The sequence below is a fragment of the Sphaeramia orbicularis genome, chromosome 16, assembly GCF_902148855.1.
Source record: "Sphaeramia orbicularis chromosome 16, fSphaOr1.1, whole genome shotgun sequence".
NCBI lineage: Eukaryota > Metazoa > Chordata > Actinopteri > Kurtiformes > Apogonidae > Sphaeramia > Sphaeramia orbicularis.
This window is the reverse complement of record NC_043972.1, coordinates 21,602,004-21,615,095: the sequence shown is the minus strand read 5'-3', so window position 1 is coordinate 21,615,095 and position 13,092 is coordinate 21,602,004. Positions and strand designations below refer to the sequence as shown.

Genomic DNA, 13,092 nt, shown 5'->3' with positions numbered 1-13,092 from the left:
CGAGCTCTAATGGACCCTTATCGGAAATGATTTTATCAGCTCATCGGTGATCTGTGGACCTGGTTAGAACTGCTCATTAGTCTGACACGAGGAGAGAACAGGAGCTGTCAGACTGAACAAAAGCTGCAAATCCATAGTGATTCCTGACAAAGGAGGCAGAAGTTCACACAGTTTCCTTCAGTAGAAGAACAGATACTGGTGTAAAAAAGACTGTAGTACAAGTAGAAGTACTAACTCGTTACTATAAGTGAAAAACTCCCTTCAAATCAGCCTTTGAACATATTAATATAATGTGAAGATTATTAACTATCAAACCATCTCTATTATAAAAGCCAAGTGGTCTCTGTGTGCCTGCGTGTCTGTGTGTTTGTTCGGGGATTCACACAAAATCTGGAAAGATCTGACTGCTGCAGTTTGGCATGTTTAAGTATTTTTGGTCAAGGAATAGACTAGCAAAAACGACAAGTTGATATGGCCAACATTTTGGGAGATACCGGTATTAGTAATTTTGGAATATGCCTTACAATCCCATGCTATGGCCAGAACGCTTTGGCGGTGACTGCTGGACAAATGTGGTGCAGTATGCACAAATACACAACAGCATAAAAACTACTAAAAACCCTGTGGATCCCCACAGGTCAACGCACTACTTCTAAATACAAATACGGACTGAAAATAAAGAACTTTAACTCAGAAAGACCCAAACAACTGCCAGTGACCAAAAACATCTACTGATGTAAAATGTTTAATAACTTTTGAACCACTTATTCTATCAATACACGTCAATAACTGACGTAAAATACAATTCTCAGCTTTTCATGGTCACCAGACATGATCCATTTGGTCGTTCAGAGGCTCTGTAGTGAACATAGAAACACTGTCTTCTCCTTTAATACTGATTCACCACTAAAACCCATGGAGTTTGACAAAAGACTGTGATTGTAGACGTTCGTTTTATGTACAGTTAATGATACATTTGCTGATAAAGTCCCTTTACCTTAATTTTTCTCTGTTTTGATATAATCAGATTTGAATTTACTCTGAGCTTTTGTCGGAAAATTCCTGGTTTATACTAAAAATACACAATGCACAGGAAATATAATAAATGGTGATAAATCACTTAAAGGCAAGATTTAAAGAAAAATTCATTTGGGAGTTTACACAGAAGTAGTTGTGGGTCTTTAAGGGTTAAGTGTACAGGGTGGGGAAGCAAAATTTACAATATTTTGAGGCAGGGATTGAAAGACAGTGTATGACCAGTTAGTTTATTGAAAGTCATGAGAATTTAAATCTTCAAATCATATTTTACTGCATTTCTAACGGTCTTGTTGTCTACCTCAAGTTCAATTGCCATTTTTCTCATGGATTTGGTTGGATCCTTTAGGATTTTGGATTTGAGAGCTTTAATAAAAGCTTTGGTACGTTTTTTGTTGCTTCCTCCACTTCCAGACTTTCTCGTAATAGTTTTGCTCATAGTCATTCTCTTCTTTTCATTATAAACAGTCTTTATGGACACTCCAACTATTTTTGAAATCTCCTTTGGTGTGACGAGTGCATTCAGCAAATCACACACTCTTTGACGTTTGCTTTCCTGATTACTCATATGGGCAAAAGTTTCTGAAAAGGTATGGACAATAGTGTTAGGTATGATTATGACATCAATATATGTTTGGTTTCAAAACAATTGATATAGTGCCTGCTGAGAAAAAACTACTAAATGTTCATTGTAAATTTTGCTTCCCCACCCTGTATGTCGTTTTAATCGTTTGTTTTACATCATTTTTATTTTGTTGCATCTTTTATGTTTGTCTTGTGTCTTTTATATAATTTTTGTCTTTTTTTCACTTCCTTGTCATCAAGGATCTTAGATTCATGTTTTTATAAGCGAATCCAATCTAAGGAGACAGCAGCGTCTGTATGAGCCTATTATAAAAACAAAATTGTAAGTGAAGATTTCACATCAAGTTGCAGGTTTTCAAGACATGTCTATTACACCTGTCCACAAATTACTGAGCATAAACCAGTCCTCAGTGTGAATATAGACCAGTCACTGACTGATTTTTTTAACCGGTAGATGTTGGGTCTAATTGGTCAATTATAATATGATGATGGTAATAAAACTGGATGAGTAAGGTTCATAAGCCTGATTAGCAGAGACCTTGAAACACAGCCAACAACTTCTCTGACCTTCAGATAAACAGAAGATGACTAACTTCACCAGTGATAGCTGGTCAGTAGGGGGTGCCAGAGTGAGGGTTTGTTCTAACAGTTTTGAATGTCATTACCAAGCTCATGTACAAGTATCTTTATTAATTTGTTTAGCTTTATGTAAAACAAACAAACAAAAAAACAAACAAGCAAAAAGCAAAAAACAAAAACAGATTTAAAGGAAAGTTTTGAAATATTGAAAGAAGCTAACATTTTAACACATTTCAATATAAAATGACATTATCTTTTGTTCAACTAATAATATCCAAGATTCAGATTAATTTTTATTGACTAACTCCACATTTTTCTTGTCTGAGCTGACTGTCCTCACATCCAGGCCCTGCGCTCACGTTTGCAGACCAGTTGTGGTTTTTTATATTGGCTGATTCGGTCTTTGGTTTTGTGACGAGTTTTCACCATCACTGAGTCGTACAGAATTGTCTCTGTTTCGGCTCTGATGCTGCTGCGTTCCTCTGTTTCTGTTTGGTCGTCTTCATACTGTAGGGAAAGCATGTGCACCCTGGTCAGCAGGTTGGACCCCTGATGCAATGAACATGCTGTCGCTGCCAGCTCAGTGTTTAAAGGCACTTCTACCTCCTGAGTATGAAACCGGCATGTGACATCCAGCAGGGACTGGTACAGCTTCACACTGAAGCATGAGTGTTTCAGAAAGATGTTTATGTTCCCTGACCTCATCATGTGGACCAGGTGGTGGGCCACTGTCCCCTCATATACCCTGCAAATTTAACATCAGATATAAGATATGAATCAGTACATCCTGGTTGAACACATACAGAGCTGCAACAATCAGCACATTAGCATTTAATATAAAATCACCTTTTTGTGCAGCTTCTAAGTTCAATTGAAGTATTTCTTTGTTAGATTTCATTGTACATTATGTTTGTTGTAGGGATTTAAAAGCATGTCTGGAGAGACCATCAGTATATTTAGTTTATTCATACACTATATATTGTTACTGTACTTCAAAGTTTTCTAGGATCTAATGACTTTTATTTTTCCTCATTTTCATCCCCAGATTTTGACACAAATATCTCCACTTCCTCTGTTTTCATAACAAGTGCATTCCCTGGGTTTATCAGTTATTTTGTTTTGCCAACATCAAGACTGATTTAGCAACAAAAAAGATGAAATGCAACAAAACAGAAAACTGATGGAGAAAAGATATCGTAATATGGACAAGAGCAACAAGAGGGTGATGTGAACAGAAACGGCCACTAGAAATGTAGGAGTACATCTGTAGTTTTGTACTTTTATTGCAGTTCAGAAGTAGAATGAGTACTTTTACTTTTCTTCAACAAGTGTCTATATTTATACAGAGAAAAGAACTTTTGTCTGAACTTTAGTGGTGACTAATTCATGATAAGAAAGAAGGGGTGTATTTTTTTAACGTTTTTCCTCCCAATTTCAGATAATTTAGATTTAATCTAGCTGCATTTGCTGATGTAAACCATTTCCATTTCCTGTAACTTCTGAAAATACGATGAAATCCATTTTTTCACACAGGAATTTTCTTTCAAATCCATTCATTTTTGCTGTCAAATAACCTGCCTTTAGGGGGTGCCTGGACACTGTTGTAACTGATTCAAATGTTAGTAAAAACTTGTGTCTAAATAAATGCAGAGTTTTGATTGTTGGTCTTGTATTTGTCTCCTGTCTCACCTGGAGATGCGTGGTTCAGGTAAAGGCCAGCCCAGCAGCTGGTTCAGTTCCAGGCTGTCCTTCAGACAGGCCTGCCACTGGTTGAAGGAGTGAGTCACATCCAAGTCCAGTTCATGCTGACACTGTTGATTCTCAGCTGCAAAAAACAAAACAACACACTTCAGTCACAGGTTCTACTGCTGTTGAACTAATGATTCTTATTAAGAATCAGCCCCACAACTGGTTTTACAGAGATTCTTTTTATAAATACAAATAAATTGATGAAAACAAGGGGTAGTATGGTGGTTCTCTCCAGCTTGTGAATGTGGGAGTGAACGGTTGTTGGTCTGTATGTGTCAGCCCTGTGATGAACATGTAGAGGGTGAACCCCAGTGGATGGGCTCCAGCATCCCCCAAACATTAAGCAGTTCATAAAATGAACAAAATGTAGCATGTTTGTTCAAGTAACATCTTAGACATGTTCATCTTTTGATTAAATATTAAAAACAAACATTTTTTAGCAGGTGTAATAAATCGTGTTACAAAATAGTAAAGGCTTAATTTTCTTATGATTAACTGGTTGAATGCTTAATATTTCAAACTTTACAGTGATGAATGGTGCATCTATTTGTTTTTTTAATGCTGATGATCAAAAAACCTTTTTATTTTAAACACACAAAATCAAAAAACATAAACTGTGTTTGCCAAATAAAAGCCAAAAAAGCTAAATTATCTGCACAATATATTCATAAAGTCATTCATAAATTCATATATTCAAAACTCAGAACTTTTATAATGTTTATGTATTTATAAAGTGGAGGCTTTAAAACAGGCCATTTTCGGCTTTTTGCCTCTCCCTGCAACTTTACTGTTTTATTATGTCTTTGATTAATATTATGTATGTGCAAAATAAATAAATACATAAATGAACTTGGAAACAAGTTAAAATAAAATGTGGATTTATGTGTAAAATAAAACATAGACATAAAAGGTGTGTTTGTTTGTACCTGTTCGTTGTCTCGTTGAGTCTTCGTTGCTCCACCACCGCAGCAGAGCCTTCAGCAGCCTCAGGTCGGGTGGAGGCGTGGCCTTCTTCAGCCAATAGCAGGTGGCGGCCACCTGGAGGTGCAGGTCTGATGGCAGTCTCTCCAGAGTGTCCAGAGGGACACCCAGGGTCTCCAGTAAAACCTGGAGACGCTGAGAAAACTCCGCCTAGAAGATGAAGACGAGGAAGAAGAGAGAGAAGAGGAGTCGTCGGTGTGGAACAAATACACTCCTGAAATAAATCTGAAGACGGGGGAAAAAATATATGAATTCACATTTTGCAAAGGTGGGTCATGTCCAGATTGTCAGTGGAGCTTCGAAATCCAAAAAGAAACTGGAACAAGAGACAAAAAGAAGAGTGTAGGCAATTTATTTCAATGCCCGCCTGATGAAGGACTTCTTTCAGGTGAATAGCATGGTTCTTTAGCACCGTCCTGCATGTTCCTCTGATCTAATGCCACTGACAATGTTTGGAAGTGGAAGTTTATACTTATATATATAGACGTCGGTTCCAGACCATAGATGCCCTCATGAAGCCATCTCCACCACATACAGCGACATTCCCACCAGCTTCCTGCATCGAGCACGCCTGAACAAATTTTTGAAGTGATCAGCAATAGCGGGGCTACTCAGTTCTGAGTAATTTTTTTACACTTTTATTTTCATTTTGGGTGTTTTGTGGCTTTGGTCTTAAACTTTTAATCACCTGATGAATAGCTTGTATGAGTTAAAATCTTCTTGTTCCAATTTACAATCCACCATTTCAAAATGCAAATTCCTGTAATTTTTTCCCCCTTTTTTCAGAGTTTGTTCTGGAGTGTATGTCAAAGCCAGGCCAGACTCAGACCTCCTGGACATGAACCTGCCAGGATAGATCTGAAATAGATGAACCACATCAGATGACTCCTCTGGATGAGGAGGAGGGGCGGCTCCTCTTAGCTCCTCCTCATCATTGAACTCCACTCTCTATCTCCAATGGACAACCCACACTCTCCATGGAGGAAAGTCAGTTCAATTCCTCATATGCATGAATTCAGTCTTTTGGTCTTGACTGCAGGTGATGTTGGAAAAGTCAAAAGCTTCATATTTTTCCTCAGCTTTCTCTTCACACAGCCATCACTGAGCAGTCTAAGTCCTTTTTCTCATTTTTGGCCACTTTTTGGCCACTATTTTACTTTTTGTTACAGAAAAATATAACATGATAGTAAAATATAATAAATAGTAAAATAATTTTGATCAGAATCTGTATTTTTAAGAGACAACTATTTATTATTAGATGTGTTCTGTTTTTAATCTGGACTCTGAATTTCGTTGTATCTTTATAGTCGTTTATTATACAGTACTATTATATAGAACTTATAGTAGTATAGTATACAGTGACAATAAAGGAAGTCTATCTAATCCATCTGTTTATTATAATAACAAGTCACAGTGTCTATTTACACGTGGAAGCCACCATACAATATCTGTTCATCTTCTCACAGCCCTGTTTAACATCAACTCCTCACCTTGTGCAGTGAGCTGAGGTTCAGCTGGTGTGTGACTCCTCTGAAGGCCGGTTGGATGGACGTGAAGCTAAGATTGAGGCCAACCCGGTCACACTCCTTGACCTCCTGTAGGCTCCAGCTGCCCAGGAGCAGCGCATATGCCACCTGACGGATGGGCCTGGACACCAGATGAGCACTGGGTATGTCTTGTTGCTCCACCGGGGTACTGAGGCTTATCCTCCCGAAAACCAGGACATCCAAAAAGTTTGGGTTCAACCGGGCCTGAGTCAGGGGCAGCCAGGTCCAGTCTGGGACTGGGACCACCTGCTCCAGGACAACAAGAAACATTGCACATTTAGTTCACCTATATGTGTTCTAACTGATGGCTCCTTTAAAGAAGAAGAGATTGAGTCAAATCAAAATCTGCATCTTTTAATCAACTAGGAAAAGTGGATTAGCACATAACATGGTGCAGGAAGGAAAGATTCACTCATGGTATCATGGCTTTTTTTTGGCTATACCCACTCAGGACATGAATAGTCTTAAGTACTTGTTTTTTAACATCATGATTTCACAGTGCCATCAAAACATGTCTTACAGAATCATGCAGTTAAAAGCAAAGTAAACTTTAAAGACTCTAGAGAATCTAAAGAAGCTCTAGAAGTTCAGCCACAGTAATGCTGACTGTGACGACCCCAGAGCAGGCTCTCTCAGTCTGTCTCTGTGGGACTTTATTTATGCCTCCAGGCTCTCCTTCTCTCCTCTTGTTTCCGCCTCTTTCTCTCTCCTCCTCTCAGGTGCTTGGTCAGGTGGTTCCCAGGTACCCGCACTACCTGGAGTGGGCGTGGTCCTAGAGCGTTTAAAGACGGGCTCCCAGTGTCTGTGTGCTCTCTCTCTCTCTCTCTCTGCTTGTCTGCATGCTCCCTGGTTCTGCTGCAGCTTCGCCGCCTTGTCTTTGTGTCCCTTTGTTGTTCACTCCTTAGTTATTTTTTCCACATTTACTCCTGTGTTTATACATCGTTTGAGCACTCTTATGTGAATAAATCACTTTATATTGGTAACCTTCCTGTCCCATGCTTGTTTGTGTCAAGCTGTTCGAGCCAGGATTGACATAATCGCCTGTCATGTAATTCTCTGTGTTCAATGCTACACTATGAAAGAGTTAAATATGAACTACTATAGTGTTGATTTTAACACTTCAGTAGTGGCTCCCAGGTGAGTGTTGATTTTATCTCTAAGGGTGTTCAAATTTCTGTTTCAAATTTGCAGTGTATATAATACAAGTTTCTAATTTACATTTTAGGTCATGAGCAAAACCACTTAAAGCTTCTCTTACTTCTTTGCCTGGTATGAACGGGGGTGCAATCCCATGGATGAAGAACTTCTTCAGGGAGCTGGGATGGATCTTGTAGTCCTCCATTCCTACAAACAAACCCTGCAGTAGCTCTCCTTTCTTCTTCTGGTTCATATCTCCCATCATCCCCACCGCCGCCTCAAATGCATCCTGAGGCTGTTGGAAGCCCTTTAACCAGTGGAGCAGCCCCTCCAGGTCAGAGGCCACCTGAGCCCACTTCCTGGTGGAGTCTGTCTTCCGCAGGTCCACATAGTCGTTCCCTGCCAGAGCGGCGAAGGCGGGCAGCAGCTGGGGCTGGATGTTGAAGAAGATGCAGAAGCTGGAGGTGTTGTACCTCTTACAGGGGATGTACTGGTGTGAGCCCGTCTGCTTCACTTCCTCCCACCGGAAAAGAGAGATGGGCAGGAACCCCCCCTGCAGCTCGAAGACGTAGAAGTCACTGTCATTGGACAGGACAGGACACTGCCACTCAGCGGCCAGGGCTGCTATCTCATGGTCAGCCTCTGCGTAGCACTGGGCCAGTGGGACCTCCAGCCGGGCCAACGTTTGCTTGAACACCAGTTTGGCCAGTTGTGGTAGGATGCCCAGCTGCTGACCGCTCACTGCAGCCCTATGTGCTGTCTGGATCCGGTTTATAGCTCTTTCAGTCACGGTTTCCAGCTTCCTGTCTGAAGGATCTGACCCCCCATCCACCACCACATAGGGGGAGACTCCACAGACTCTGAGAGCTGAGATGAACCTCTCAATCAGGTTCTCAAATGCAGCATAATCCCCACCATGATTTTGGTCCAGACCTGTTCCATAAAAGAAACACAATAAACTTAATGCACATTATTAACACACATGCACTCATTTTATGATAATTTAAAAAAAAATGATTATTCATTTTATTGAATGAGTCAGATCTGAATTTAACTTAGAACTTGTAACAAAAAATACACATATTTAAAAGGTTGTTGCATCTGTAAAAGGAACAAAACTAAATTAAAGATGCTGGAATGGATAATGCAAAGGTATGGAGTACACTGAATGAATTAATGGGAAGAAAAACAAAACAAAATACAATATCTTTAGAGGCTAATGGGATTTGCCTTACTAAACCAAAGAGATTGCCAACTATTTGAGCAAGTTTTTTAACAACAAAATACAAAAAATTTGAAAAGCCATGGAGTTGGGACAAGATAAAAAATATTTCCTATCAATTGATAACAAATAGTACAATGACAACAAAAGAGTGTACATTCAAATTTGACATTGTAATGGAGGACAGTGTGAAAAAATACTGCAAGCAAGTAAAGACAAACCCTGTGGAATAGACAGTCTGGAGGTTAAATTGTTGAAGATGGTGGCAGATTGTATTTCCTTGCCTATTTCTCATATAATCAATTTGAGTTTAATGACTGGTGTGTTTTCTTCACAATGGAAAAGAGCAAAAATTATGCCTTTAATTAAAAATAATAAAGAACAGTTTTCAGGCCAAACTAGCAGACCAATAAGTTTGTTACCAGCAGTAAGCAAAGTTATGGAAAAAGTTGTGTATGATCAAGTACAAGAGCATTTTGAAGTAAATGGGTTAAACACAATATATCAGCATGCTTACAAAACGGGTCACTCCACAACTAGAGCACTTACTCAGATTACTGATCACTGGCTACAGGAGACTGATAATAAGAACTTTGTTGGTGCAGTATTCTTAGACCTAAGTGTGGCCTTTGATGTTCTAGACCATAATATTCTGTTACAAAAGTTAGTTTGTTATGGATTTAAACCATGTGCTATTAAATGGATTGAAAGCTATCTCAGTAATCGTGAGTACACAGTCTACTTTAATGGTAGCTACTCAGAGGTTGAAAAGATGAGTTGTGGGGTGCCCCAGGGTAGTTGTTTAGGACCCCTTTTATTTTCAGTTTTTACAAATGATTTTCCACTGGTAACTAAACATGCAACCATGGCAATGTATGCAGATGGCACAACATTATATTTATCTGCAAAAAATGTAGGTCAACTTAATACCATCTAAAATAAGGATTTGGACTTAGTTACACAATGGATTACAGACAATAAATTACTTATTAATGCAGGCAAAACAAAATGTATGATTGTTGAATCAAGATATTTTCTTAAGGTGTCACCAACATTGCACTTAACTGTAGGAGAAAACGTGATTCAACAAGTAGATGAAGCTAATTTATTGGGTGTAATTGTGGATGGCACACTGTCGTGGAATGGCCAAATAAATAATATATTGCAAAAAATGGGTCAGAGAATAGGAATAATTAGACACTGTAAGAAATTTATTCCCCAGTGGTTGACCAAGCTATTAGTTCAGTCATTAGTATTATCTCATATGGATTATGCCTCAGTTGTTTGGTCAAATACTAATGAAAATAATTTACACAAATTGCAAGTCGCACAGAACAAAGCGGCACGAATTGTTTTGGGTTGCCCATTCAGAACTAATAGAACCACACTGCACAACAGTTTGGCATGGTTAACTGTAAAATCTAGATTGAAATATTTTTTATTATCATTTATTCGTAACATTATAGCTACACAAACTCCGGAAATTATTCACGGAAAACTGTCATTTTTTGCTGATCAACATAATTATTGTACAAGACAAACCAGTGAAACACGGTGTGCTCTGCCTTTACGCAGAACAAATCAGTTACAACAAACTGTTTTTTATCAGGCTATGGTTGCATGGAATGGATTGCCAGGGTTTCTGTTGTTGCAAAATAACAGAAAATGTTTTCAAAAGAAATTAAAACTTTTCTTGTTTACACAGCAGGCATGAAATGGAAGGAGTATTGATAATATTGAAAGATGTCTTATGATTTGTGTCAGATAGCTATTGGTTGGTGGAGTACAAATGTATAGTAATTATTTTGTTTGTTTACTTTTATTGCATTGGGCTGTTGTATATGTATTGTTTGTTTGTTTGTTTGTTTGTTTGTTTGTTTGTGTGTGTGTGTGTGTGTGTGTGTGTGTGTGTGTGTGTGTGTGTGTGTGGGCATGAATGGTGTAAGATTAATGTAAATAACTAAAATTGTAATGTAGAGGAGACCCCAGGAAGAACGGCAACTGATGATTCAGTTGCTAATGGGGATCTTAATAAATGAAATGAAAATGAAAACTGAAAATATTTTCCAGGCTGTGACTTTTTTATCAATCAATTCAATCTAAAGTGGATCAGACCAGTAAAATACTATCATAATAAGCTATAAATATTGAAAAATCACAATTTTTTCCCTTTATTTTAGTGCAAAAAAAAGGTGAAATTACACAAAAATGTTTATATTTACAGACTAGCCCTTTACAAAAAATGGGAATTACCTGAACAAATATGAACAACCTGAAATGTCTTAAGTATGTGGAATTTTTGTCAATATTCTGCCTGTTCCTAAACGTTATGTGTATTTGTAGATCCACTGTGATCTGTAAGTTGTAACTCACATCTATAAATGATAAACTAAGGCGTAATATTGTTAAAATTGCACCTATTTTCTTAAGAATTGTCAGGTTGTTTATATTTGTTCATGTTATGTTTGTAGATGTAAACATTTTCATCCCAGAATTTTATGTTTTTCATTCAAAAACAGAGAGAAAACTTTGGAGTTGACATTATTTATAATTTCATATCCTATTATTTATAGTTTTACTAGTCCGGCCCACTTTATTTTATATTAGGCTGAATGTGGCCCCTGAACTAAATGAGTTTGACACCCCTGATGTACATTATATCGTCTAAATGTCTTCTAAACTTAGCTAACTTTTATTTGCAACGTAGTATAGCAAACTATTACGTGATTAAAAATAAATTAATTTTAGCAAAAAAAAAAAAAAAAAAAAAAAAAAAGATTCCATTTTGAATGTCCGGGGTCGCCAGAAATTTGTGATGTTAAAATGGGGTCATGAGCCAAAAAAGGTTGGGAACCAGTGCCTCAGTGGGAGCAATGGAATCCATCATGTAGGTGATTTTTCTGCACCGCTGACATAACTTTAAAAACATAAACCTACACATTCTAGCTACAGTTTGATAAACTGCAGGATAATCTCAGTTATCAGAGAGTAAAGGGATTAGAGTCAAATGTGACCTTCCCTGCAGACGCACAGGTTCAGGTTCAGGCTGTGGTAGTGTTTGTGGTGGACTCACCTGAGCTGAAGTACAACAGGTACAGCAGGTTCTGTCCGTCCACCACTAAGCGGCTGTTCCTGAACTGGACATCCCGATAGATCCGCGGATGGCTCCGCACCAACTTTGTCATTTTATGAACACCCATGTTCGGTCTGTTCGCAAACCTCCATGTCTTCCGCTTCCTCAGAATTCACTAAGTTTCACTTTACCAACATCATCATCATCATCATCATCATCATCATCATCATCATCATCAAGGTATGTTCTTCCTCCTCTTAGGTATTTAGGTGTGTCACGTGTGTATTTATAGACACTTATGTCAGCAGTGTTACTACAATATCTTTATGAAAAATCTTTCAATTTCAATTTTACTCAATTGTATGTATGATATTTAGAGAATCTTTCTGTAAAAATGCCATGTGGTGTTATGGTTATGTTGATTTTAGGCCTGAAAACAGCACAAATGTCAACTATACCTGTCAGTTATGTTACCCTGTAAAGGTAACTCAAAAAGTCCCCCAATTATATACTGACCCATCTGACAATGCACATATTCTATCCAGCAAAGGTTAAAAGATGCACAATATTAGTCCAAAATGTGGACAAGGTTACACCACGTGATGGTTAATAAAATGAATAATAATGAACTTCAGAGTTTAGTCACATAAAAATAAATCATTCGACAAAAGTAGAAATAATTCAGAAAAATCTGTGTTGTTTTGTACGAACAAATATGAACCATAAAAATAAATATTAACATAATAATCATCATCATCAAGATCAAGTATCCAACCACGTTTTATTAAACACTTTAAATCACGAATGTTAGATATCTAGTATTTTTTTTCTTTAACACACATCTCATATACAGAAGGTTATGCTGTGTTTTTAAAATGAATTTAAAGCTTGTCAATTAAAAAAACAAAATAAAATAATAATAATAATAATAATAATAATAATAATAATAATAATAATAATGATGATGATGATGATGATGATGATGATGATGCAACCAGACACAACAAAATAATGTACAAGAAAATGAAACAACTCCAACAGTATTTTGTCTGTAAAGTCAAATTTTGTTAAGAGCAAGCAAATTTAAATCTTTAATTAAGTACCTTCTGTGTCAACCTCTTTTTGTGAGTTTCATTTGGTGTGAGTGAAAAGGCTCATTCTTTATTAAACACATGAATACTTCA

General features: G+C 37.6%; 1 protein-coding gene across 3 annotated transcripts; it reads right to left on the bottom strand.

The window, feature by feature from the left end:
• Window positions 1-18: 18 nt before the first annotated feature.
• On the bottom strand, window positions 19-12,087 carry LOC115435426 (protein asteroid homolog 1-like). 3 transcript variants are annotated; one of them, XM_030157840.1, is made up of 6 exons: window positions 11,909-12,087; window positions 7,735-8,546; window positions 6,420-6,725; window positions 4,875-5,079; window positions 3,889-4,024; window positions 19-143 (listed from the first exon to the last, which is right to left on the bottom strand). In XM_030157840.1, exons 1-6 carry the CDS (start codon window positions 12,033-12,035, stop codon window positions 77-79), a joined length of 1,653 nt encoding a protein of 550 aa, XP_030013700.1. In that variant the 5' UTR covers window positions 12,036-12,087; the 3' UTR covers window positions 19-76. The 3 variants fall into 3 exon arrangements, with proteins under 3 accessions (XP_030013700.1, XP_030013698.1, XP_030013699.1); XM_030157838.1 differs by lacking the exon at window positions 19-143 and adding an exon at window positions 2,291-2,944 and having other exon boundaries at window positions 11,909-12,085; XM_030157839.1 differs by lacking the exon at window positions 19-143 and adding an exon at window positions 2,291-2,944 and having other exon boundaries at window positions 6,420-6,722; window positions 11,909-12,085.
• Window positions 12,088-13,092: the final 1,005 nt, after the last annotated feature.

What these genes read in the sequence shown, in the direction of transcription:
- LOC115435426 (XM_030157838.1), bottom strand. Translation starts at nt 12,035, where the DNA reads ATGGGTGTTCATAAAATGACAAAGTTGGTGCGGAGCCATCCGCGGATC. An exon ending in CCTGTTGTACTTCAGCTCAG is followed by an intron (nt 8,547 to 11,908) that starts GTGAGTCCACCA and finishes TTTATGGAACAG; the next exon opens with GTCTGGACCAAAATCATGGT. An exon ending in CGTTCATACCAGGCAAAGAA is followed by an intron (nt 6,726 to 7,734) that starts GTAAGAGAAGCT and finishes GTTGTCCTGGAG; the next exon opens with CAGGTGGTCCCAGTCCCAGA.